The following is a 25,539-nucleotide window of genomic DNA, read 5'->3' on the forward strand; positions in this document are numbered from 1 at the left end:
GAAGGGACTAGGTTGTGAAAAGCTTTAAATGACTAACAGAATAGTTTCTATTTGGTCCTAAGGATGATAGGGAGCCATTGAAGTTTATTGAATAGGGAGAGGTGACATGCTCAGATCTGAGCTTTAGGAAAATCATTCGGGCAGCTTTGTGGGGGATAGATTGGAGTGAGGATGATTTGAGGCAGGAGATCAATTAGAAGTTTATTGACATAGTCCAGAGGAGTGGTGATAAGGACTGACTTTAGGCCCTTATTACTGTAGGCCTTATCACTTAGGGCTGTGTGAGTGGGGGAAAAGGGGTTAGATGGTAGAGGTAGAGGTGGTAGAGGTAGAAATAAGATTTGTCAACTGATTAAATATGTGGGGTGAGTGAGAGTGAGGAATGGAGGATAATACTGAGGTTGTGAACCTTGATAGCTGAGGGGATGGTGGTGTTCTTTGACATAAATAGGGTATTTTGGAAGAAGGGTAGGTTTTGGGGGGTAGGGGGTGGGGTGGTAAGATGAATTCAATTTTGTACATATTGGGTTGAGATGCCTATGGGACTTTGAAATGTCTGACTCCCAGTTTGTGGTATGAGACAGAGGCATCAAGTCCATGACTGATACACAAACTTTAAACGGAACTGAAAGAAGGAAGAGGGGCTGAATTCTTTACATTATAAGAAGCAGCAATGCTGAATGAAACTGACAGTATGTCTAGACCAGGAATCTGAATTCAACAGAGGCACCACAGTTATTATAGATCTTTTAAGTTCTATTCTGTTCCGTAATTCCATAACTTTAAGCTCTGAAAAATAAAGTATTTCTGAAATGATGCCAATTACTAGGGAGACTTCTCACTTAAAAACTAGAAACAGCCACTGTCTGCAGACAATCACCAAGTGTTAGCTTGAGGGACGTTTGGAATTGCAACTTCTCAAAAATGAAAACAACTAAATAGAACTTTACCACTTTGAGAGGCATTCACACTAGTAATCTAGTTAAGAATACAAGAACACACAAACACAAATCTAAGTTAATTTGGAACCATAGCCACATTCTGAAGGAGCTATCACTAGAACTAGGAAGAGTTCCTGGTCCCAGCAGGACAAAGCTAGAGGAGGAGGAAGTTTCCTTCTTTCCCCTTTGTAGATAGATCTTCCCTCATTTCTAAATCTACACTTTCTCCAGAAGCATCACTTTTTCTTTCACTACTTTTCTACCCAGCCTTACAAACCACCTGGGTGGCACAGAGATATGTTCCAAGACTCATTGTCTTCTCTTGATAAACATATGAATCTCTCTGCACAATCATTAAGCTTCAGTATCCCCCGCATGCCCCTCTCCCCCCCAACAGGGGCAGGTTGAAATGGATGTTCTTAATCCATGGTGATTTTCAGGAAAGGAGGGTTATTACTAGTACATAAAACTTTAAATTAGAGGTGCTAATTTTTGCTAAGATTTGTCATGCCACTTCTTCCATTGACACTTGTTTAGTGTAAATATGAATAGAATAGAATATTTTATTTTCTCCCTTCAACCAAATACTTTTTGAGTCTGTCAATGGATATTTTAAGGTAATGTAATTTTAAATTATAGTTTGGAGAAAATGACTAATCATTACGAAGTTTCTGATGATGTGTCTGAAAAGGATATTACTGAATTTAGTTTTAATTACTATATAATCCCTTATCAGAAATCTAATCTGATTGAATTTAATGGAGGAAAATAAGCTGAGGAAGTAATGTTATATAACAGAACCCATCCCCTCGATTTTTACATAAAGTTTTGAAGATAAATTTTATGTTGAGTCAAATACTTTGAAGTGGTTGGGTTTTTCTTTATTTTTAGAATCTTTTTTTAAGAATTTAATTTAAGAAAATAAGCTATGTTTATGATGATCTGTTTGTTTTGAATTTTTAAGAATTCCTCTAAAGTAAAAGTTTAAAAATTATTTTATGCTAAAATCTGAATTTATAAAACTGATTAAATTGTGGGGTACTTGCTTTTTAGGTGACTTGTTCATTTTAGAAATTATACCCATGAGATTCTCTAAAATAATGAGACTTCCTATAACTTAAAATTATTCCTTTATATTACTGTTACATACAACTTATCAGTAACAAATATATTGTCCAAAGTAAGGTACTCTGTTATATACTGTATTTCAGAAGTTATCTTGCAGTAAACTTTATTTTCTTTTCAAAAAGTATTTTTCCTTTTCTGAGAGTCTATACTTTACTGTCTATTTTGGAAACTTGGAAAGTACTATGAAAGTATAAATATAACGATGCTAGTCAAAAACAAATGTTTACTATCTTCTGGTAAAGGAAAATATTATGTACTTAGGTAAAACTGTACGATGAAAATCAGGTTTACATTTCATAAGAATAGTTCTGAAGAACTGGAGAATTAGAGAAAAAAGAAGCCAAGTTCTTTCCTCTGATGATAGTTTATAACTCTCATTGAAGTCAACAGCAATTCTGAGGGAAGTATTTGGGCCAAAGTGTTTGGAAAGCTTGAATAAAAAATGAAGAAGCATGCACAAATCCACAAATCTTTCCAAAGGACTTAGATTTCAGGTTTATGATTAAGAAGAGCTTGAGAAATTTCTTTTTGTCGGTGGGACACTTCATACATAACACCTAAAAATGTTTTGATCAGCTTTGTACTGAGTGCTGATCATGGAAACAGATAAATAACTGCCTAAAACTGTACATACTTCATATACTACAATCTCTAGCTCTTATACTTCAAAAAAATTATTTACTTTAGGTGAATACCATAAGAGACTGGTTCAAACTTAGACCTTTTAATTTTTATTTTATATCGAGGCAGTTGTGCCAAAAAGGTCATATCTACATACAGATGCTTATTAACATAAAACAGTAGATAGAATGAAATCTAACTGGTAGGTTCTCTTTGAAAACACACTGATAAAAGTCATTAATGCCCAAGATTATGGTAACACAGGTCAACCTAATTATTAAATTTTATTCAAATAATTTCAGCAAATATTTGTTGTTTCTACTATGTTCAAGGCATTAGGTTTGAAGGGTACAAAGATGAATGGTACAGAAAGCTTTAAGTTAAAAATCAATATTAACCAAAATGTTAGATGCTGGACTATATAATGTACTACAAAAATAAAAGTTTAAGGAAAACATTTTTATGTATTTTATACATTGCATAGTGTTTAATGGCTTCAGTTTTATGATTCAGATAGTTTTTTTAAACTATTTATTGAAATGACAATATTGCTTGGCCTTGGGTTTATTATTTCGGTCATGTTATAAAATGACCGTGTCAAAATTTTGCATGTCTCTCAGTTCCTAGCACACTGTACTCTACACTGAATAAGTACTTAATGAATGTTTGTTGAACTGAATTGAATCAGGATAGGGTATTACTTTCTTCCAATTTGCTAAATTATCCAAGGTAATGGAAAATTGCTACAATTGCAAATACTTCCCCACCAAATGGTCACTGGCACTAAGGGCATTTATTTTGAGGACCTTAACCTTTCCACAACTCTTACTACTATCCTTTACTGTCCCACAAATCTTAAGGCTAAACAAATTTGACATCTGTGCCTAACATAGTGCTTAGTACATAGTAGGTACCGAAGAGTTGCATGTTGAATCGTAATAAATCCCCACTACTCAGACAATTCTGGGGAAAAAATTGAATAAAATTTTAAAAATGAGGCAGAATACATTATTGTTATTTTTGTTTTTCTGATTTGCTGAGACCTACTGCTTAATTCCATTGCTTATTTCTTTTAGTCTCTGAACTAATGGGTTACTGCTCATTTTCATTATATATAATCAAAATTTTGAATTCCCACACCAAAAAAGTTCCAGATCCTTGATGGATAAATAGTTTAAGGAATTTAGATCACTATTTTTTTGTCCTCTAAAGACTTTTTTTTAATTAACATTGGTTAAATGAAGGGTTGATGTTACAAATATAAGGAATGGCACAAAGGGTTAACACGGCAAAATGATCTGGCCCTAGTCACAAGAAAAGATCGTTTAGTTCATTTAAGGCTGTCTCTCCCAGTAACAGCAGGCATCCTCGGGGCCCTTACTTATGGTTACCTCTTCATTTAATCACTGTTCCCTCTGCTACTGCTTCATCTAATGGGTTGGACTATATTATTATTATTATAAAGTCTCGTCTAATACTAATATTCTATAATGTAAAACTGGTGGTATGTTACAGGGGGAAAAAAAACAAGAAAGCTGAAGCAGAAAAAGCTGTTCTTATTTTTTTTTTCTCTATAACATAGAACATCTGTAACATATGACCATCGCTCTTAGATGAATACTTAACTATATATGCAAATAGTGCAATGGGAGACAAGGACTGGATTTTTTCATTTGAAAGCATTTAGTCATTTGATCAATAGGCACTACGCACATGGCATGCTGACAGATACTAGAAATACAAAAGGCCTGTCCTCAAGGAGCTCATGTTCTGACAGATGACAAAATATGAAACAATTATGTACACACAAGATATATACAGGGTAAACTGGAGGTAATCTCAGAGGAAAGGTACTAGGAATGTGGGGTACCAGGAAAGGTCACTGGCAGAAGGTTGTTGTTGAGATGAGTCTTGAAGGAAGCTGGAAGACAGGAGGCAGAGCTAGACAGGATTCTGGCAAGGAGGAACAGCTAATGAAAAATCAGGGAGTCAGGCAATAGAATGTCATGTGTAAAGAATAACAAGAAGGATGGATGGTAGAGTATGTGGAGGGGAAGAAAGCATAAGAAGACTAGAAAGTAAGGAAGGCAATACTAGATTATGAAGCACTTTAAAAGCCAAATGGAAGATTTTATATTTGGGAGCAATAGAGGCTCTAGAGTTTAAGACTGACATGGTCAGGCTTGCACTTTAGGAAGAATACTTTGGCATTTGAGTGGAGGATGGCTTGTAGTGGGAATTGACTTGTGGCAGGGAAACCAACCAGAGGTTACTGCAATAGTCCAGGGTGTGAAGGTGGCAGTTGTGTGAGTGGAGATATGAGAACTATTGCAAAGGTAGAAATGATTTAGCAACAGGATGGATATATTAGGTGAGTGTGAGCCAGAAGCCAAGGATGACACATGGGTTGTAGTGCCCTCAACAGTAATGGGGAAGTTCAGAGGAGGTAAGGGTTTGGGTGGATGGATAATGAGTTGTTCTGGACATGTTGAGTTTAAGATGTCTATGTAATATATAGCTCTGACCAAGCAGAGCAAGTCTAATCCTTCTACCATGTGACAGCTCTTAAAATACTTAAAGACAGCTAGATAGCTACTTTACTTCCCTTTCCTATGAATACTAGAGAAGAAAAAACTTGGCAGGGGACCAAGGGAAATGTCATTTTGAAGTATTAGACTGGCTATGCTTGGCCACAGAGGTCAGAGCTAGAAGCAATGGGTAGAAATTTGCAAAGAGGTAATTTTAGGTTTCCACTAAGCAAAAACTTTGTAACATTTATCTACAAGTGGAATGTATATCGCCTCACAAGGTTGTGGACTCTCTCCCACTACAGGTCTTCAAGCAAAACCGGATAACCACTTGCTAAATATATTGGATGAGATTCTTACCCAGGTCTAGGTTAAACTACATGTCCTCCCAGGTCTCTTCCAACTCTTACATTTTCAGTTCAGAATCCAGTTTGGTTGGAGTTTGGTGTATGTGACAAGAGAGTGATATAAGAAGATGGAAAGAAAAGCCGAAGTATTGTATATGGCAGGTGTAGGGAACCTGTGGCCTTGAGGCCACATATGGCCCTTTAGGTTCTCAAGTGTGGCCCTTTGACCGAATCCAAACTTCACAGAACAAATCCCCTATAAGAATTTGTTCTGTTAAATTAACAATTAACAGTCCCCTATGAGGATTTGTTCTGTAAAACTTGGTCTCAGCCAAAAAGCCGCAGGTTCCTCACCCTAGTATAGAACTCTCAATGTCAGGTTAAGAAGTCTGATCTTTATTCAGCAGGTAAACAGAAAGCCATTGAAGCTATTTAAGCAATAGATTGATTATAATCATATCTGGGCATCAAAAAAAAACCCAAACAAACAGATTAGCAATGCTGTATAGGATGAGAGAGGAAAGAGTATAAGTAGAGAAATCTTATAGGGAAATATTAGATAAGAAGGCCTGAAATCGTGAGCTCAGATAGTAGAAACGGAGAAAAATAAGATGTTAATATTCTTCTATTCTAATTAAAAATTATTCTGCTATACACATGTACTTTTACTTCTTCCCACTGTGTGTATTACAATTTGCTAGTCAATGAAAAGTATAACATTCAACAGAACCAAAACAAAAAAAGGAAATAAAAATCTATTGATTACCCAATAAATTATAATTTACAACTTAATTAGAATGGTACCTGCCTGCAATGAAAGCAAAAATTGGACAGATGCTAACCTAGCATAGTAGCTACATGTAGTAGAACCATGGACTTGGAATTAGGAAACTTGTATTTGAATCCTGGCTGTGATACTAGGTTGTATGACTGTAAGCAGGTTACTTAATCTAGTTCCCCATAAGTTAAATGAGGTTAATAACATTTGTACTGTGTATTTCAGAGTTGTTTTGAGAAATGCACTTTGAGAACTTTAAGGCACTATAGAAATGTTAATCATTATTGCCAAATTTACCACAGCTATGAAACGAGGATATTTGATGAAGTTAGAAAAGAACTTCAATGACCAAATTGTAACTAGAAAAAGTAAAGAATAATAGCCAGTTGTGAATGACTAAAAATAAAGCCAAAAATGGTATGATTTTAAACAAATTGGGAGAAAAAAGGAAAGCGAGACAAAAATGAGAATTCATACTTCGAGTTAGAGTTAAGAAAGATTGATTGAATGAAAAAGTATTTATTAAGAGCTTACTTAATGCGGATAAAAATACAAAAGAAAAATCACTCTTAGCCTTTAAAAAGCTTACATTTTAGGAGGGGAGGCAATAATCAATTAACAAGCATTGATTAAGTGCTTATTATATGCTAGGTACTCTAATAAGTGCTAAATTTTATATACAGGGCTGTGGTGTTCAGGGAGGGGCACTTTGGACCTGAAAGTTACAGGGATATGTGGGGCCATAGAAGAGTAGACTGACATATCCCATGCAACAACGGTGGAAGAGCTGATTTGATCACAGCTGCAGAAAGGAGGAGGGAAAGGCTGACTCCTAGGTCAAGGCAGGTTAAAAACCACCCTGGCAGTAAGGAGTTTGGTAAGGCTATGGAGAAGACTGCTGGAAGGAGTGGCTGGGGGGTCTTTCTGAGAGTAGTCACCATTCCTATCAGACGGAATCAAGGGCTGAAGTTTCAGAATTGAAAAGGTTAAAACCTCCAGAGCATGGTCTACAATGGGTTTGGTGGGGGGGTGGGGGATGGGAGCAGGGATTGAAACTGGTGTATAAGGATGTTTAAAAGAATAAGGACGAGGGTGGATAGAGCACCGGCCCTGGATTCAGGAGGACCTGAGTTCAAATACGGCCTCAGACACATAAAAACACTTATTAGCTGTGTGACCCTGGGCAAGTCACTTAACCCCATTGCCTAGCCGGCCCCCACCCCCCAAAAAGAATAAGGACGATGGAGAAAAGTTCAGCCAGGGAAAATGGTAGAGGGAAGCAATAAGGGTCACTTTAGGGTACCTTAAGAAAGGAGTTCTTAACCTGGGGAGCCCTTTTTTTTTAAAAATTTTTTTTATATCCAATTTAATAAACATTAAGCATCATGTGCCAGGCACTGCTAAGTGTTGAATCTATGTATATCTATAAAGAGAGATATTTCAGTATCATTGGTTTCCTTTGTCATCTGTGCTAAGCGTTGGATCTATTGATCTATCTCTATAAAGACAGATATTTTAATTGGTTTCCTTTGTAATCTTGGGTATTTTATGAATTGGAAAACATGATAAGAAGCGCTCCACAGACTTCACCAGACAAGGGGAGGGATTCATGACTGTCTGAAGGTTAAGAACCCCTGCTTCAAGTCCTGGTGGGGAACAAATGACAGGAGCATCCTCTTCAGTTCCGTCTTTGTGGGTGGCACAGGTGGGGGAAAAAGTTACTCTTAGAAAGTAACACGGGGACTCTGAACTCGTGTGATGGTAAGTTAAGTAAGCAGTCACCAGAGTGGGTGACTCAGGGAGGAATGACTCAACGCTGTAACGAAGTGGCGGGGGCCTCGTCTGGCACCCAGAGGAAAGTACCAGGGAGGCCCCGAGACCCGAAACCTCCCCCGAGGCTGCTTGGCGCTTCAGCCCGACTCCTCGGTGACCTCTTTCTTACCCTGTGCCCAGAGCGGCGGCTTCCTCCCTTCCGGGAGGGCTCTCCCGCTGCCCCCAGGGTCTTTCCACTCAGGGCAGATGTAGGTCAAGGTCGGCGGAGGGAGGGGAGTGGGGGACTGAGGGAAGAGAGGTACGTTGGAGTGGGCTCACGCCTGTCTTTACTCCTCTAACTTTCTTCCCTTTTCAGCCACTATCTTATCCGCTGACCTCCACAGTCCCCCCAACCCCCTCCAGAGCCCCGCTGGGCAGCGCTCCATTCAGAACCTGAGAGCTCTAACAGCGCCCGGAAAAGAGGCGGGGGAGGTAGGACAAGAGACCTGTCCCTCCTCGGCCTCGCGAGATTGGCGGAGGTGGCCGCAGCAGCCCGGGAGAGGCTCTCGCGAGGTTTGGGAAAGTTCCCACGGCTGTGTTGTGTCTGAAGGGGCTGGGGCGGGGGGAGGAAGGGGGGAGGAGGCGGAGGGGGTAGTTGAAAAGGTGATGTGCGAGACTAGGCTGCCCGCATTTAGTAAATCGTCTTTAGCGGACGAGCATGCGCAAAAGACCGCCGCACATGCTCCGTTGGTCCTCCTGAACCTTCTTGAGGTTTCAGTGGAAGTCCAGTTTTCCGGGTTTGAATAGAACACATGGGGAAAGGAGTACAACATTTCCTGGACTGGGCGTTAAATCCCCAAAGATAGAGTTGCAAATGGGCTCATGTAGGTTGGGCATACAATAAAATAATATGGTTTCTACATGTGTGTTTCACACTCCAGTTCTAAGAGATCAGGTTTCTTAGCTATCATTTCCCTATACCAACCCACTACTGTCACCATACAGGGTGTACCAAACATCCCAGTGTGGTTTTAATCTATTATTAAATATTAAAGTCGAAATAGCTTTAATAATAAAATCTTAGTGCGGTTTTAAGCTATTATTAAAGCTTGGATGGCTTAAAACCGCACTAAGACTTTTGGGGTATCCTGTACGTTGACAACAGCATTTTTAAAAAATATATATATAACTATGGAATTAAGATTATAAAAAGGAGTTTGTAGAGAAAAATACTTGTGGCAAATATAACTACTGGAGAACTTTGAGACCCTGGACAGCTAAAATACCTGGGCCGCCTTCACGCCCGGGAATAAATAGTTCCTTCTACGTAGACCCTCCTAGATAACTTCCTAAACACAGGTAGGACTGGTTTTCTGTAACTGGGTCATAAAGAAACAGAAGCAGAGGTCAGCTTTCTCTGCAAACTTTGCAATTTCTCCTGGAAACAGCAGGGCGCGAAAATGGGGAGTTTCCTCCCAAGGAGCATTGGCTAGAATTTCATTTATCAAAAAGAAAAAAAAAGTTGGATGCCCTAGGGGAAAAGTTGGGGATTTCTTCCTGGGACACCCTGCAGACAGAATCAAAAGCCAATCAATTAAAAAAAAGTTAAAATGTAAAATTCCTTCAGAAGGTAACCTATCTGGGAACCCAGAAATCTTTCGTAACATTCTGAAAACTCAGGGCAACGGGGGCTGCTCAAAGAATGAGGATGAAGTTGGGTAAGCAAGCAGAAAGGCTGCAGTTGCAGTAAGGGTTGTTCAGTGACTCGGTTCCTTGCATAGTTCAGACTCGGGAATCCCGAGTTACTAAAAGGTAAGGATTACAGGATGAATTGCGGAGTCCACACGGAAAATTCCCATCTGCTGTTGATTTTTCCCAAGTCCTTTCCTACCTTTCTCCAAGGCCCCTCCTCCTGACCCTAAAACCCTGCCATTCCCCTTCCAGTTTTAATCCCCTCAGGTCCTCCCAGTCCCCGTGCTTATCTCTCTGGGAGTTTTTAAAACATCAACAACCACCACCCCCGGAAAACCCAAGCTGGCTTTCCCCACGGTCGCTACGCAGAGGGAGCTCCAGCGGCGGACCCGCCTGCGCATGCTCTGTCGCCGCCAGGGTGGGTTTCCAGCGTGAGCCGCGGGATCTCCTACTACGAGGGCGGCGCTCCACTGGGAGGCGGGGGTAGGGGGGAACTCGCTCTCCTCTGCCGATGGAACGGGAAGGGGGGGAAGAGCCACCGAGAGAGGGAGGGGGTGGAGAGACGAGCGAGGAGAGGGAGGGGAGGCGGTGGCGGCCGCAGCGGGGATCTCGCGAGGGTTAGAGTTTTGGCGAGAGTTTGTGGAAGATGGCGCCTGTTGTGACAGGGTAAGTCTGGGGACTCAGAGCTGGGGGGTGGGGGAGAGGCAAAGTTACCGGCGGCTCCCGACTTGCCGAGAGGCGGCAGGGGCCGGGGCTCGGGGCAGGGGCGGCGTCCTCCGTGCGGAGCGGAGCCCTCGGTGCGTGTCTGTGTCCCTGTCCGTGTGTGCGTGCGGGGCTGCGCTCTTCCCCGGGACTGTTGCTCCAGCTCCCGTGTGTTTGTGTGTGTGTGTGTGTATGTGTATGTTATGTATGCACGCGCGCGCGCGTGTGCGTGGGAGCCAGCGTGAATGGGGGCGCAAGCCGACCCACACCTGCCCCTTGCCAGGGCTGCTGGACCACCGAGGGCCCCCTCGGCCCGAGCCGTCCCCCTTTCGCGGAGTCCGGGGCCGGGCGTGGGGGGGGTGAATGTGTGTGCACGCGTGGGGCGTGGGGGCGTCCCCTTCGCGCGAGGCTCGGAAGCCGTCCCCGCGCAGCTTTGTCTCCTCGCCGGCCGCCCTCTGCCGCCTCTGCTCTTGCGCTCCGGTCCCGGGCGCTTTGTCTAACCTTGGTTTCCTCCATCTCTCCCCATCCCTGGCTCTTTGTCTCGCCGCCTCGAGCGCTTTGTCTGACCCCTGGCGCCCCGCGTCCCTGCCTCCCCGATGCCCCTTCTTCACGCCCGCCGGTCCCTTTGTGCTGCCCTCTCTTGCCCCACCGCCGTACCCCCTGCCTTGGCACCCTATCTTTGTCTTGATTCCCCCCCCCCTTCCATTTCTTCTCCTCCCTCCCTGCTAAGCTTTCCATTTGTCCCGATCCCCGGGTTACTTCTTCTCTACCCCCGGGGCTTTGTCTCCCTCTCCAGTGATTTACTTTCTCTCTCTATGTCTCCCTCCTCCAGTTTGATTTACCCACCACTGTCCGGGGAGCTTGTCTGTTCCGTCTCAGCCCCAGGGACTCATCTAGTGCTTCTATGTGGAGACCCCCCCACGATTTGATGTTGTGTTTGTTGGTCTCTGGAGGATGCCACAGAGACATTTGAGTTTCCTCTCTAGTACCCTCTCCTTCCCTCCGCACTCCCTTCTCCCGGGATTACATTGTCTCGGATTCTAGTACTCTGTCTCCTCGGGCTAGGTTGTTGTTTTGCTTGGAAATAGTGGCGGGGGGAGGGGGGTAGTGGGGGTGTTAAGAGTCTGGTCTCTTGGTGATTATTGTCCCTGCTTTCCTCTCTGGGTTTCTGCCAGCAGGACATGGGCAGCTGTTAGCATGTTTGCATCTCCATCTCTCTGTCTCTCTCTCTGTCTCTCTCTCTCTCTCTCTCTCTCTCTCCCCCCCCCCCCCCCCCGGTTCCCGGGGGGGGGGGGGGGGGGGGGTGGGTATTGTGGGAGGACTGGAGAGAGAGAAGCAAGATATTTTTCTGTTGGTGCCTGAGTAGCTTCAGATCTTCGCCATTGGATATTCAGTCTTTGTGTTAGTGGGATTGGAGAGGTTCTTGATGTAAACGTTGGGAGTTTCAGGGTGACATTTTTACATTTACTGGACTTATCAGCTGTATATTTTAAGGGAAAAGGGAAATAACTGATGGGGAATTGACTAATAGGTTTGTGCAATTTTTTCTTGCTTAAACTTTAAAAAACTGAAAATCGTGTACATTTGCTGCCAGGTACTGTCTAAACCAAAACCTCTGCAGCTTTGGCTCTGGTGAGAAAGGCAAGTACTTAAAAGACTACTCAGTGTACACTAATTTCAGGTTCTTAAGAAGACATTATAGGTTAATCAAATGGCAATGTGTAATTATCACAAAGTTACTTTAAACAACGAGATTTTTCCCCCCCAGTTAATCAGTTAGTTATAATACTGGGGTTTTAGGTTGTTTTCAAAGTTGTACTGTTATGATATTTAAAAGATTGTCTAAAAGATGGAATGCCTTTTACTAGTTGTAACATAAAGATATTTGTAGATTGATCAGTAAGCACAGCATAATAATAACCAAGCTAAGAGCATTGACCTGGATTTGATGATTGCTTTGCTGTCTTTAGGATTTGTTAGCTGGTTTTGGAAGATAGATTAAATATTATTTCATTATGGAGAGTTCCTTTTTCTAATTTGTAGAAATTGTGTATAAGTCAGTCTGATAGCTTTAAGGGATCAAGAATGTAGTATAATTATTGGAGTAACACATGACATTGTTTATTTAAAATTAATTGTTATTTGTGATGATTGTAGTGACATTTTTTAATCAGTGGAGAAATTTTTTTTTGATCAGTTTTATACATTTCATGAAATTTTATAAGAATTTAAAGTAGTGTGGGTTCCATTAACGAAATGAGTAACCCAGTGAAAATGTAGATCTCATCTTCTATTGTAAATTAATCATTGAGAGATTAGCTTACAGTTTTTTTCTACCTAAAATCAAGAAGTAAAATACTAGTATTCGTGATAATATATATAAATTTAGGATATTTTCAGTAATGTCTAAGGTGTGTAATGAAGCGGTACATCAGTAATTCAGTTTTTATATTCTCAAGTTCAGTGCCATTTTTCACTACTATATGTGTACTACTATATCTTGGTGCAGAACCTTGTATCTTCTTTAAGAACAGCTCAAAAGGAAAGAGTGCTCCAGCAGTAAATAAAGAACAGCAATTTTGGTTGGAAAACTTAAGACATACATCTAGGAAATGAGATATTTAAAAATTAAGACTTCAAATAAAATATGCTAGTTTATGCAGAATTAATTTTATAGGTAATTAGATAAATTACCAAGTATAGTTTTAAGAAAAAGGTCAGATGTCAAAGAAGTTTTAGACATCCATAGGTACTCAATTTTAAGTAATTAGATTCTTAGCTGTCATTGCCTTATAACAATATATTGCTATCACTATAGTGAAATTTTTTTTTTGTTTTGTTTTTTACTTAAGTGGATGAAATAAGGATTATAAAAGGAGTTTGTACAGGAAAGCACTTGTGTTGAATTCAACCATTCCTCAGGCAGCTATCTAAGGGAAATGGCTTGTTTGAAAATCTCTGTTTACATATCACTTTTTTAGCATTGTCATTGCACATAATCGTGCTTAATAAATGTTTGCATTACTATTTTTCCTTTCCTTATATATCAGGGTCAGATAACTTTTAAAGGTTCTTTGATTTGAGTGCTTTTCCATTCTTACTACTGAACTTCATATTCTCTCAACTAGGGGCAGCATTTTCCCAGGGAATGACTGAAAGTTGTTCTTGGCATCTGACTTTGTGATTGTGTCCAAGTTACTTTACCCCCTCTGGGTTAGTTTCTCAACTATGTGGTAAAAAAGGAGAATTATAATACTTACCACCTATCTGTAAAGGATGATTGTTGTGTATTACTGTTTATATGATGTCTTCTCAGTTGAAACATGTGTTTGAATCATTACTGTAGCTGAATATGGAATATGGTTAAATTTCATAGGGAATGCCAGATTATAAATTCTTAAATTTCATGGAAGTCTTAATGGTAATAAAAGAATGAATAAGTTTAAATGGGTTTTAAAGTTTGATATACAAAGCAGATGCTTAAGGTTTGCTGCAAAACAGAGGGCAAACAAAGGAATTTAATGTGTTGGTATTTGGGATTGGGGCAGAGGATGAAAAACTACCACAGAATATGAAATAAAACAAAGATATATTGTAAGTTACAGAATTATCTTTAAAGATATACTTTCCACCATAAGATTATCTTGAGAACATAAACTGTTAAGATTGCACATTTTTAGGATCTTATTTCTATTTTGGAAGTATTTCCCAAGTCTGAAATCATTCAATAAATTAATTGCCCATACTTACTTGAGTTACTTGTTCTAAAGAATATTCCTAACAGTAATCATGGAGATGATTTCAGATTTAAAGAAAGTGAGACCAAATGCCTGGCTATATGATATACTGGAACTTTGATAGAATGTAATTCACATGGATTGGAATTCATTATAAGGTTCTATTGGTTCTCATGAAAGGGGATTTAGTTACTGAGGTACCAAAAGAACATTATCATAGGTGGTTTTACTCATGGTGTTTCTAAAGTATAGCTCCTGAGAACAGTATTATGGTAAGTGTCTAATGTTCTTTCTTGGATTTTCAGCAAATCTATTAAATTGTATTGTTTTGTATGTAACTAAGGTGTTTAATACTTGTATATTTTCTTTCTATCTTCTTTGGCTGATTGGTATCTGAGTGGTTATCAGTGCTAAATGTCCTCCTCTTTCAAAGTCTCCCCCTCCCCTCTTGCCCCCCCTTACCTCTTACCCTCCTCCCTCCCATGCTAAATATTCTTCAGCCTTCTCCTCTAAGACTACCTGGCATCTACTCTGTATTTATGTTGTATATACTAATTTGTGTTTATATTTTCTCCCTCATTTGAATGTAAGCTTCTTGGGGGCAGGAAGTGCTTTTGCTTCCCTTTATATTTTCTGCACTTAACCTCTTGCCTGATCTGTAGTAAGCACTTAAATACATTTCAATTGATGAGACTAGGCATTGAAGCAGGCTTGTTGTGCTGTTCTTAGGGTCTGTGTTATAACTTGACACTGTGTTAAATGTTTATTGGGAAAAACCAACCTCCCCCTTAGACTGGGTGCAAGATGTTATACTTGAATTTATGGTTGATTGGTTGTATTATAGAGCAGCAACAGTGTATTTAGTGTATTTCTCAATAACTCTTAGCACATGTGCTTTGGCTTGTTAAGCTATCTGATTTGGTATATTAATCTCTAGTGAATGCCTGGCTATTGCCACTAATATCCTGGAGTCACCACCATCTGTTGTGTCTCACACTTTTTTTTCTTCCATCATGACCTTTGCTTGAGTAATAATAATAATAGTAATAATAATAATGATGATGATGATGATGAATAGCATCCATCCTATTATTCCCTCACAATTTACAAAACTTTTTATTCACAGTAAGCCTGTGAGATAGGTAACACAAGTACAGTTATTCCTGTTATATAGATGCTCTGAATGCCAAGCTGGTACCATACAGGGTGCATTCTAGGTATGTACTCTGCCAGTACTTTTGAACGCCCTTCAGGTCTGGCACACCATGAAAAAATATTTTGCTTTTTGTCTCATTAGTTGTAGTGCACTAAAAGATAATTCATGGTGTAAAAGAGCTAATATACTGAGTAGAGACATCAGGGGAACTGATTCAGTTTATAGGCTCTTCCATTTAGAGCTTGAAGGTAGATGATTCAATCCAAACCCTTAATTGAACAAAGTTGACCTTTAAGTTTTCAGTCAGGAAACTGGCACCCAGAGAAATTCTCAACAAGCATTTATTCAGCACCTACTGTGTACCAGGTACTCTGCCTGAGTGCTTGGGATATAAAGAAGAGCAAAGAACAGAACTCAAGGAATTAACAGTCTAATGGATGAAGACCACATGCAACCATGAACAATCAATATCAACTGGAGGTTATGTTAGAGGAAAGGTAGTAGCATTGAAGGGGACTGGGGACTTAACGCAAGGTGGGGATTTTAGTTAGTTTGAGAAGCTAGATGAGAGAGAGTGCTGGGCCTGGAGTCAGGAAAACCTGAGTTCAATTATGGTCTCAGACACTTACTGGCTTTATGACCTTGGGCAAATCACTTAACCCTGTTTGCCTCTGTTTCCTTGTCTGTAAAATGAACTAGAGAAGAAATGGCAAACCATTCCAGTATCTTTGCCAAGAAAACCCCAACTGGACTCACAGGGATTTAGAGACATGATTGAAATGACTGAACAACTAAAAGAAGGGAGTTAGGGAAGCCAGGAGGTGGAGATAAGGAGGAAGATAATTCGAAGTATGAGGGACAGTCAGTGAAAATGGATTCAGGTGAGAACTGGAGTTGGGAGATGAAGGGTTTTGTGGGAGGAACAGGAAATGGCCAGTGTCACTAGATTGTAAAGTGTGTGGGAAGGAATGATGTGAAAGAAGACTGGAATGGTAGGAAGGGGCCAGGTTGTGAAGCACTTTAAAAACCAAACAAGTTTTTTTATATTTGATCCTGGCGGTGACAGGAAGCCACTGAAGTTTACTGAATAGGAAGGGTGTGTGTGACATGGTTAAACCTGGTCTTGAAGAAGATCACTTTGCTAGGTGAGTAGATGGGAGTGGGGAAGAGACTTGGCAGAGGGGATCTGCAGGAAAGCTTTTGCAGGAGTCCAGGCATGAGGCGATAAGGGCTTGTGCGGGGGTGGGGGCAGAGCTAGTGGAGACACATGAGAATTGCCACGAAGGTATAATTAGCAGGACTTAGTAACAGGAAATTGGATATGGGGTTGGGGGAGTGAAACAGAAGAACATAAATAATTTTGTCACAGGTAAGCAAATTTGGGATTTGAACTCCGGTCCTGTAACTTCAAGTCTAGTGCTTTTTCCACTATACCACACTGGCACCCTTTATTGTTAATAGTGGTCATTTTGAATGTAAATCTTGGTGTAGATTGATTTGACTTAATTAATTAATTGATATGACAAAGTTGACCTGTCAGTTTTTCAGTCTAATATGCTGTGAAGACTACTTGACACAGTAATAGTATTACTTAATAGTATTGCAAATTATAAAGTGATCTTTATATTCAATTAAACATTGAATAAGCATCTCTTCTCTGCATGGTACTAGAGACACAAAGACAAATGGACAATCTCTTACATTCTACTGGGGGATATCGTGTGGACATAGAGAAGTAAACGTACAGTAATTTTAGGTAGAACCCTAAGAAACTGAAGGTTGATTAAGGGGCTGGTAATTGAGCCTGAACCTTGAAGGAAGATAAGGAATTCATTAAAAACAAAGTTTGAGTGAGTTCATTCAAGGCTTGGGGAATGGCATGCTCAGAAGTGGGAGATAGGATATGGAGTTGGGGGGAAGAGGTGTAGGGTACCCAGCCGTCAGCAAAGCTGGAAGGAGAGTAATGTGAAATGTACCTGGAAAGGTAGGTTGGAAACATATTGTTGATTGGCTTAAATGCCAGACTGAACCTTGTGAGTACATCAGATCTCTGCTTTAAAAAGATTATTTGTCATCTGTGTGAGGATGGAGCTGAGGAGAAAGAGATAGGGAAACAAGGAGATTAATTAGGTAGCTGTTGCAGTAGTCTACAGGAGAGATAATGAGAGACTGAACTAGAGTCGTGGCTGTGTGAATGGAAAGGAGACAGTGTTGAGAGTTGTTGTGAAGGTAGGCTGGACAGGACTTGGCAACTGATTGGGTGGGGGGGGTGAAGTATTGGGAAGAGTCAAAAATGAATCTGACATTATGAATCTAGGTGAATTTATGGTGGTAGTGCCATTACCAGAATTAGGAAAATCTGGGGAGAGATGTTGATGGGGGAAAAGATGACTGGTTTCATTTTGGACTTGCTGAGTTTGAAATACCTGTAAACCATCTAAGTGGAAACATCTAGCAGACACTTGGTGATATAGAATTGATGTTGGGGATAAAAGAGTTAAGACAGGCAATAATGTCTTTTAATATATATATAAGGGGCTGAATCTTTACTCTTAATAATGCTGTTATCTGTTGAGTATAAGGTAGAATTCTTCAGTACTTCAAAAGATTTCATTGGTGTGGTACAGCAAATTTCATTCCCTCAATGTCCAACCTCATAGTTCTTGTGGTAAGACCCTGCTAGAACTTGCCATTTCCCTAGCTGTAAGGGTTTGCTTCTTGATGAGGTTTCAGACTAGATATTAGAAGAGATACATTAGAAAATAAAAATTGCCCAAGTCTCTCTAATCCTACATAGAGATTAGAATGAATATGCAAATTTTCCCTACTTAATTGGCAACTGGGCTTAAGTTAGTTCAAGAAAATGGAGACTTTTTTGAGGAAGCTGATACTAATTTGATGATAAACAGCCATGGAAATAGATTTTAAAATAACTTGTATAAGGTTTTATTAGTCAGGGGAAATGTTAGCTGGCTTATAATAATTTTATTAACAAGAGTTATGATATCCTATATTTATCAATGACAAAAGATCCCACATATCCTGACATTGAGTACCTGTAGCTTAAAAAATGTAGTGCCAGTGCTGTAGATAATTTTTTAATTGTAATAGTTAAAAACCTTTTTTTATCCTACCTTGTTTGAAAATCTCAAATCTATTATTCTATTATTATAATGCTTATTTTGTAATTGTAATAAAATACCTTAATACTATTTTTCCCACATTGGAGAATTGCAGACCTACTAGGGACTCTGTACTGTGTAAATAACTATTTCACTTTTATTTGGTTCAGTAAGCTTGACTTTCAAAAATTCACATGTGAGGGAAGCTGCTTTTGCATGAAATGAAAAATAGAACCATGTAAAAACCCCTAAACTCATTTACTTGGCCAAAAATGGGTGGTAGTTAGAGTAGTCTCAGGCTTATGAATGAGTGGTTTAAGAGAAGTATGAAGTTTAATTCTTTGATGGCTCATCTTTTTTCATGATGGAGTAAATCCAGAATATATATAAAAAGAAGGTGATATCACCCACCTGGTGGCATTTAACCTAGAAATACTTGAGTATTCCTCCATGAGGTGCTATACATATACATATATACATACATATAATGTTAGTTTTATAAAGATTGTCAGCAAACTAGTGTTCTGGATAAGGTTAAAGACTGTTTATACTCCGTTCTGGTTATAACTCTGCCAGAGAACTGTGACATTTTGGTCTCAGTTTGTTAAAGGAACATGGAGTACTTTGGTAGAGTAGAAAGGCCAGCCAGTAAGATAGAAAATGGGGAAAGTATAATGGAACTATGATGATTTATCCTGGAGAATGTGTCTGAAGGAAAAATCATTGTTGGTCTTCCAGGAGTATGAAGATTTATTAATAGGATAGTTAACAGTTCTTCTCTCTCCAGAGTAGACAATGATGAAGATCATTTATGTATAATCAGATGGATTTATATGGCTGTATTGGTTCAAATGTAAGGTGCACTTCCTATTCCTCTCTTTCTCTAAATTTGACTTGCATAAAACTTGATTGTGGCCATTAATCACTTTTAAAGCATATTTTATACATACATCCTCACATGCCATCATGGTATATTGAATAGAGAGCTGGTCTCTGAGTTAGGTGACTTGAATTCAGATTCCATTGCCACCAGTATACACTTGGCTACATGACCCTAGGAAAGTCATTTAGACTCCTCTGGCTCCTCAGATTTTTTTGTTACAGAAAATATACCTTAGTAATGGGAGATTTCCTCACTGAGAGTTTCCTGTGCCAGCAAAATCATGAGTGTAGTCAATAGTGTATATGTGTTTGTGTTTGTTTTCTTTCAAAGAGATCTCATTTTGTGGTGTCGACTATATTTTGGAGTATCCTGTACTTGCACCAATATGGTAGATATGAGGGAGTGTTTTTCTGATGTTTGGTGCAATCTGGATGGAAGTGTATTCCACTAAAATGTGGATATGAACTCTTTCTTGTCTGGCAGAGGATTAAAAAGAAGTAAGTAATGCTTAACTACTTGGGATACAGAGTTGTAGATTTAGAGCTGAAAGGAAACTTAGACCATAGCTTCCTAACCTTTCTCAGAACTTTTTTTTTTAATGCATAAAATAAAATGTATAGGATTACAAAGAAAACCAATTATGTTGAAATAGAGTCACCTATATATGTGCGTGTATATGTATTTTGTCAGTCATTTCAGTTGTGTCCGTCTCTTTGTGACCCCGTTTTGGGTTTTCTTGGCAAAGATACCGGAGTGATTTGCTATTTCCTTCCCCATCTCATTTTATAGATGAAGAACTGAGGCAAACACAGTTAATTGACTTGATTTGCCTAGGGTCATGCAGCTAGTAAGTGTGTGAGGACAGATTTGAACTCACAAAGATGAGTCTTCTTGACTTTAGGCCTAGCACTCTATCTACTGCATCACCTAATTTCCCTATGTATATGTGTACGCGCGTGTGCACACACACGCACGTGTTTTTTTTTTTTTCTAAAGTTCACAGACCTGAGATTTAGAACTCCTAGAAGTTCTAGTCCATTTCCTTCCATTTTTTATAGGTGAGGCAACTGAGGCCCAGAAAGTGATTTGCCTGATCAACACAGCTAAATATGTAACTGCTATGGTTTTAAACTCGTTCACTCTGACCTTAAATCTAGTGCCCTACAAATGGAATATCAACAGAAGGAGTCTGACTGCAACTTTTTTTACCCTAGGAGTATAATTTCCTGACATTTCACAGAATTTCATCTGTTTTCAGTATTGTTTTTTGCTTTTGCACATTTTGCTTTAAAAAGTACAGCATTTTAACTGGAAAATAGTATGGCAGAAACTAGACATAGACCAATAACCTATACCAAGATAAAGTCAAAATGGGTACATGATGTAGATATAAAGACTGATACTATAAGCAGACTAGGAGAGCAAGGAATAGTTATCAGATCTATGGAGAAGGGAAGAATTTATGACCAAACAGGAGATAGAGAATGTTAGGAAATAGAAAATGGATGACTTTGATTACATTAAATTGAAAAGTGTTTGCACAGACAAAGCCAATGCAACCAAAATTAGAAGGGAAGCAGAAAGCTGGGAAACAATTTTTATAGCCAGTCACTCCGATAAAGACTTCGTTTCTAAAATATATGGAGAACTGAGTCGAATTTATAAGAATACAAGTCATTCCCCAAATGACAAGTGGTCAAAGAATATGAATAGTCAGTTTTCAACAGGAAGAAATTAAAGCTATCTTTGGTCATATGAAAAAATGCTCTAAATCACTATTGATTAGAGAAATGCAAATCAAAACCACTCTGAGGTACCACCTCACACCTATCAGATTGGCTAACGTGACAAAACAGGAAAATGATAAATGTTGGAGAAGGTGTGGGAAAATTGGAACACTAATGCATTGTTGGTGAAGTTGTGAACTGATCCAGCCATTCTGGAGAGCAATTTGGAACTATTCCCAAAGGGCTATAAAATTGTGCATACCCTTTGACCCAGCAATATCACTACTAGGTCTGTATCCCAAAGAGATCATAAAAACAGGAAATGTCCCACATATATAAGAATATTTGTAGCAGCTCTTTGTATGGTGGCAAAGAATTGGAAATTGAGGGGATGCCCATCAATTGGGGAATGGCTGAGCAAGTTGTGGTAAATGAATGTAATGGAATACCATTGTGTTATAAGAAATGATGAGCAGGCAGACTTCAGAAAAACCTGGAAAGACTTGTATGGACTGATGCTGAGTGAAGTGAGCAGAACCAGGAGAACATTGTACACAATAACAGCAACATTGTGCTATGATTGACTTTGATAGACTTAGCTCTTCTTAGCAATGCAAGGATCTAAGACAACTCCAAAAGACTCAGGATGGAAAATACTATCCACCTTCAGAGAAAGAACTTAAGAGGCTAAATGCAGGTGGAAGCATACTATTTACTCTCCTTTTCTTTTGTTTTATTTCTTTTTTCTCATGGCTCCTCCCATTAGCTCTAATTCTTCTATACATCATGACTAATATGAAAATATGCTTAATATGAATGTATTAAGTAGAGCCTATGTCAGATTACATGCTGTCTTGGGGAGGGGGAAGAAGAAGGAGAGGGAGAAAATTTAAAACTCAAAATCTTATGGAAGTGAATGTTGAAAACTAAAAATAAAAAAAATTATTAAAAAAAAAGTACTAGATTTTCCAATGTGCCTTTTACATTCAAAGAATATTAGGAACTTCAGAGAACACTTAGCACTTGGGCCTATTTTGCTTGAAGAGTCTGATGGCTAGCTAATAGGTGCTAGGAATAAAGCCTCGGTCTTCTAATATTGGTTCCACTGTTCTTTCCGTAGTATCATTCAAGTCTTTATATTGTTTGGTTTTCAAGTTGATTTTTAAGGAACAGAAATCTACAACATTCCCATTATTGTGAGTGATGTCACAGTGTTTGCTCCAGGCACCAAAACTTGGTTAGTAGCACACTTTCATTGTTGCTTAACAGCTTTTCCCAGTATATAATAAATCTTAGATACTTTATAAATTTGCGGAGCAGTTGGTGGTTTTTATTATTATAATGATAACAAAGAACCTGCAGACTATCTGCCCACTTGCTTTATGCCTCATTGTTGACTGTTTCATGCTCAGTGTTGGTCCTTTGAGTACCAGGCCATGTGGTATTCTGGGAATGAGATTGAACATGTGCTAGTTAACCTGGCTTCGGATCTCATTTTTGCTGCTAGTTAGCACTATTACTTTGGAAATCATTTAATCTTTTTGGGCTTCAGTTTTCTAGTTGATAAAATGATCAGGTTGGGTTAGGTGACTTCTTACATTTCTTTTAGCTATAACATTCTCTGATTTTTCTAGAGGAAGCACTGCATAGTGTAAACATTACTGATTCTGGAGCCAGATATACTGAGTTCAAATATTACCTCTGGCAATACCTCTGTAACTTTGAGTAAGTCACTTAACCTTCAGGGAACTTGTCCTTATTTGTAAAACAAAGAGATTGGACCAGAGGCTTGCCTCTGAGAAGCCCATAGATCTGTGATCATTTGGAATGCTCCATTTTAAAGCAAATTATTCCAGAGAAAGTGGCTCAGTTTCCCTTGTCCTTGATAAGCACTGGGGCAGCAGAGGTAGCTGTACCACACTGATCGATGTTTACCTTCATCCTGGTTTGAGCTGCCCCTTCCAAACTGGCTGAATACCTTTACCTTTGACTTCAGTGCCCATTCTTATTCTTGTTCTACCTTTTATCTAGGCTTTTTGTTTTGAACCTAACATCTCCTTTGGTTCCTTGTCTGGTTGAATGCCCAGGGGCAAGGGAGTAGAGTGGAAGAACAGCTGATCTTTCTCTAATACAGAGTATCTCAAAAATCTTAGTGTCATTTTATAAATGTGAATTGTAGTTGGTTGCTTTTTTTTTTTTTTTTTGGGTGAGGCAATCAAGGTTAAGTGACTTGCCCAGGGTCACACAGCTAGTAAGTGTCAAATGTCTGAGGTCAGATTTGAACTCAGGTCCTACTGACTCCAAGGCTGGAGCTCTATCCACTGTGCCACCTAGCTCCCCCAACAATAGATTTTTTTAAAAAAAAATTTTCTTTATTATTTATTTTACTTTCTAACATTCATTTCCACAAGATTTTGAGTTCCAGATTTTCTCCCCATCTTGCCCCTCCCCCCAGCCCAAGTTGGTGTGCATTCTGAATACCCCTTCCCCTAATCTGCCTTCCCTTCTATCACCTCCCCCCCCATCCCCTTCCCCTTCTATTTTCATGTAGGGCAGGATAGATTTCTATACCCCATTGCCTGTATATCTTATTTCCCAGTTGCATGTAAAAACAATTTTTAATATTTGTTTTTAAAGCTTTGGGTTCCAAATTCTCTCCCTTCCTCCCTCTCCACCCTCATTAAGATGGAAAGCAACTCGTTACATGCTATACATGGGTAGTCATGCAAAACACTTCCATAGCAGTCATGTTATGAAAAACTAACTATATTTCCCTTCATCCTATCCTGCCTGCCGTTTATTCTGTTCTCTCTTTTGACCCTGTCCCTCCTCAGAAGTGTTGGCTTCAGATTATCCCCCTCACCCAATCTACTCTCCCTTCTATCATCCCCTCACTCTCTTATCTCCTTTCCCCCTGTTTTTCTGTAGGGCAAGATAGATTTCCCTACCCAATTGAGTGTGTATGTTATTTCCTCCTTAAGCCAAATCTGATGAGAATAAGATTCACTCATTCCCTCTCACCTTCTCCCACTTCCCCTCCGCTGTAAAAGCTTTTCTTGTCTGTTTTATGTGAGATAATTTACTCCATTCTACCTCTCCCTTTCTCCTTCTCCCAGTATATCCTCTCTAACCCCTTAATTTTATTTTTTTAGATATCATCCCTTCATCTTCAACTCATCCTGTGCCCTCTATCTATCTAGCTATCTATCTATATACATATATATTTTTTCCCTCCAACTACCCTAATACTGACAAAGGTCTCATTAGTTACAAATATCATCTTTCCATCTAGAAATGTAAGCAGTTCAATTTTAATAAGTCCCTTAAGATTTCTCGTTCCTGTTTACTTTTTCATGCTTCTCTTGAGTCTTGTATTTGAAAGTCAAATTTTCTATTCAGCTCTAGTCTTTTCATTGAGAATGCTCGAAAGTCCTCTGTTTTACTGAATGTCCATTTTTTCCCCTGAAGGATTATACTCAGTTTTGCTGGGTAGGTGATTCTTGGCTGTAATTCTATCTCCTTTGTCCTCTGGAATATCATATTCCAAACCCTCCAATCCCTTAATGTAGAAGCTGCTAAATCTTCTGTTATCCTGATTGTGTTTCCACAATACTTGAATTGTTACTTTCTGGCTGCTTGCAATATTTTCTCCTTGACTGGAAACTCTGGAATTTGACTATAATATTCCTAGGGGTTTTCCTTTGGGGATCTCATATGTTCAAGAGATGATCGGTGGATTCTTTCCATTTCTATTTTACCCTCTGGTTCTAGAATGTCAGGGCAGTTTTCCTTGATAATTTCTTGAAAGATGATGTCTAGGCTCTTTTTTTGATCATGGATGTCAGATAGTCCAATAATTTTTAAATTATCTCTCCTGGATCTGTTTTCCAGGTTAGTTGTTTTTCTAGTGAGATATTTCACTTTGTCTTCTATTTTTTCTGTTCTTTGGTTTTGTTTTACAATGTCTTGATTTCTCATAAAGTCATTAGCTTCCATTTGCTCCATTCTAATTTTTAAGGAATTATTTTCTTCAGTGAGCTTTTGGACTTCCTTTTCCATTTGGCCAATTCTGCTTTTGAAGGCATTCTCTCATTGGCTTTTTGGACCTCTTTTGCCATTTGGGTTAGTCTATTTTTTAAGGTGTTATTTCCTTCAGTATTTTTTTGGGTCTCCTTTAGCAAGCTGTTGACTTGTTTTTCATGATTTTCTTCCATCACTCTTATTTCTCTTCCCAGTTTTTCCTCTACTTCTCTTACTTGCTTCTCAAAATCCTTTTTGAGCTCTTCCATTACCTGGGACCAGTATATTTTTTTTTGGATGCTTTGGATGTAGGAGCTTTGACTTTGTTTTCTTCTGGGTGTATATTTTGATCTTCTTTGTTACCAAAGAAAGATTCTATGGTCTGACTTTTTTTGCTCAGTTGCT

General features: G+C 39.3%; 1 protein-coding gene across 3 annotated transcripts in view; it reads left to right on the forward strand.

Annotated features, from left to right (window-relative positions):
• The window catches only part of RBPJ (recombination signal binding protein for immunoglobulin kappa J region), a 234,550-nt gene that overhangs the window by 103,306 nt on the left and 105,705 nt on the right, over positions 1-25,539 (forward strand). Inside the window, exon 1 of one of the 3 annotated variants that reach the window (XM_027836303.1) lies at positions 10,389-10,453. The exons of 1 other annotated variant lie outside the window; for it this stretch is intronic. Coding sequence is in view for 1 of the 2 variants with exons in the window: in XM_027836302.1 (XP_027692103.1) it covers positions 10,434-10,453 (20 nt within the window). In the remaining variant the exon portion in view is untranslated. Of the gene's footprint in view, positions 1-10,388; positions 10,454-25,539 lie in introns of those variants that run through there. One more of the 3 variants, XM_027836302.1, reaches the window with a different exon arrangement.

The sequence above is a fragment of the Vombatus ursinus genome, unplaced genomic scaffold (assembly GCF_900497805.2).
Source record: "Vombatus ursinus unplaced genomic scaffold, bare-nosed wombat genome assembly UNPS02014818.1, whole genome shotgun sequence".
Lineage (NCBI taxonomy): Eukaryota > Metazoa > Chordata > Mammalia > Diprotodontia > Vombatidae > Vombatus > Vombatus ursinus.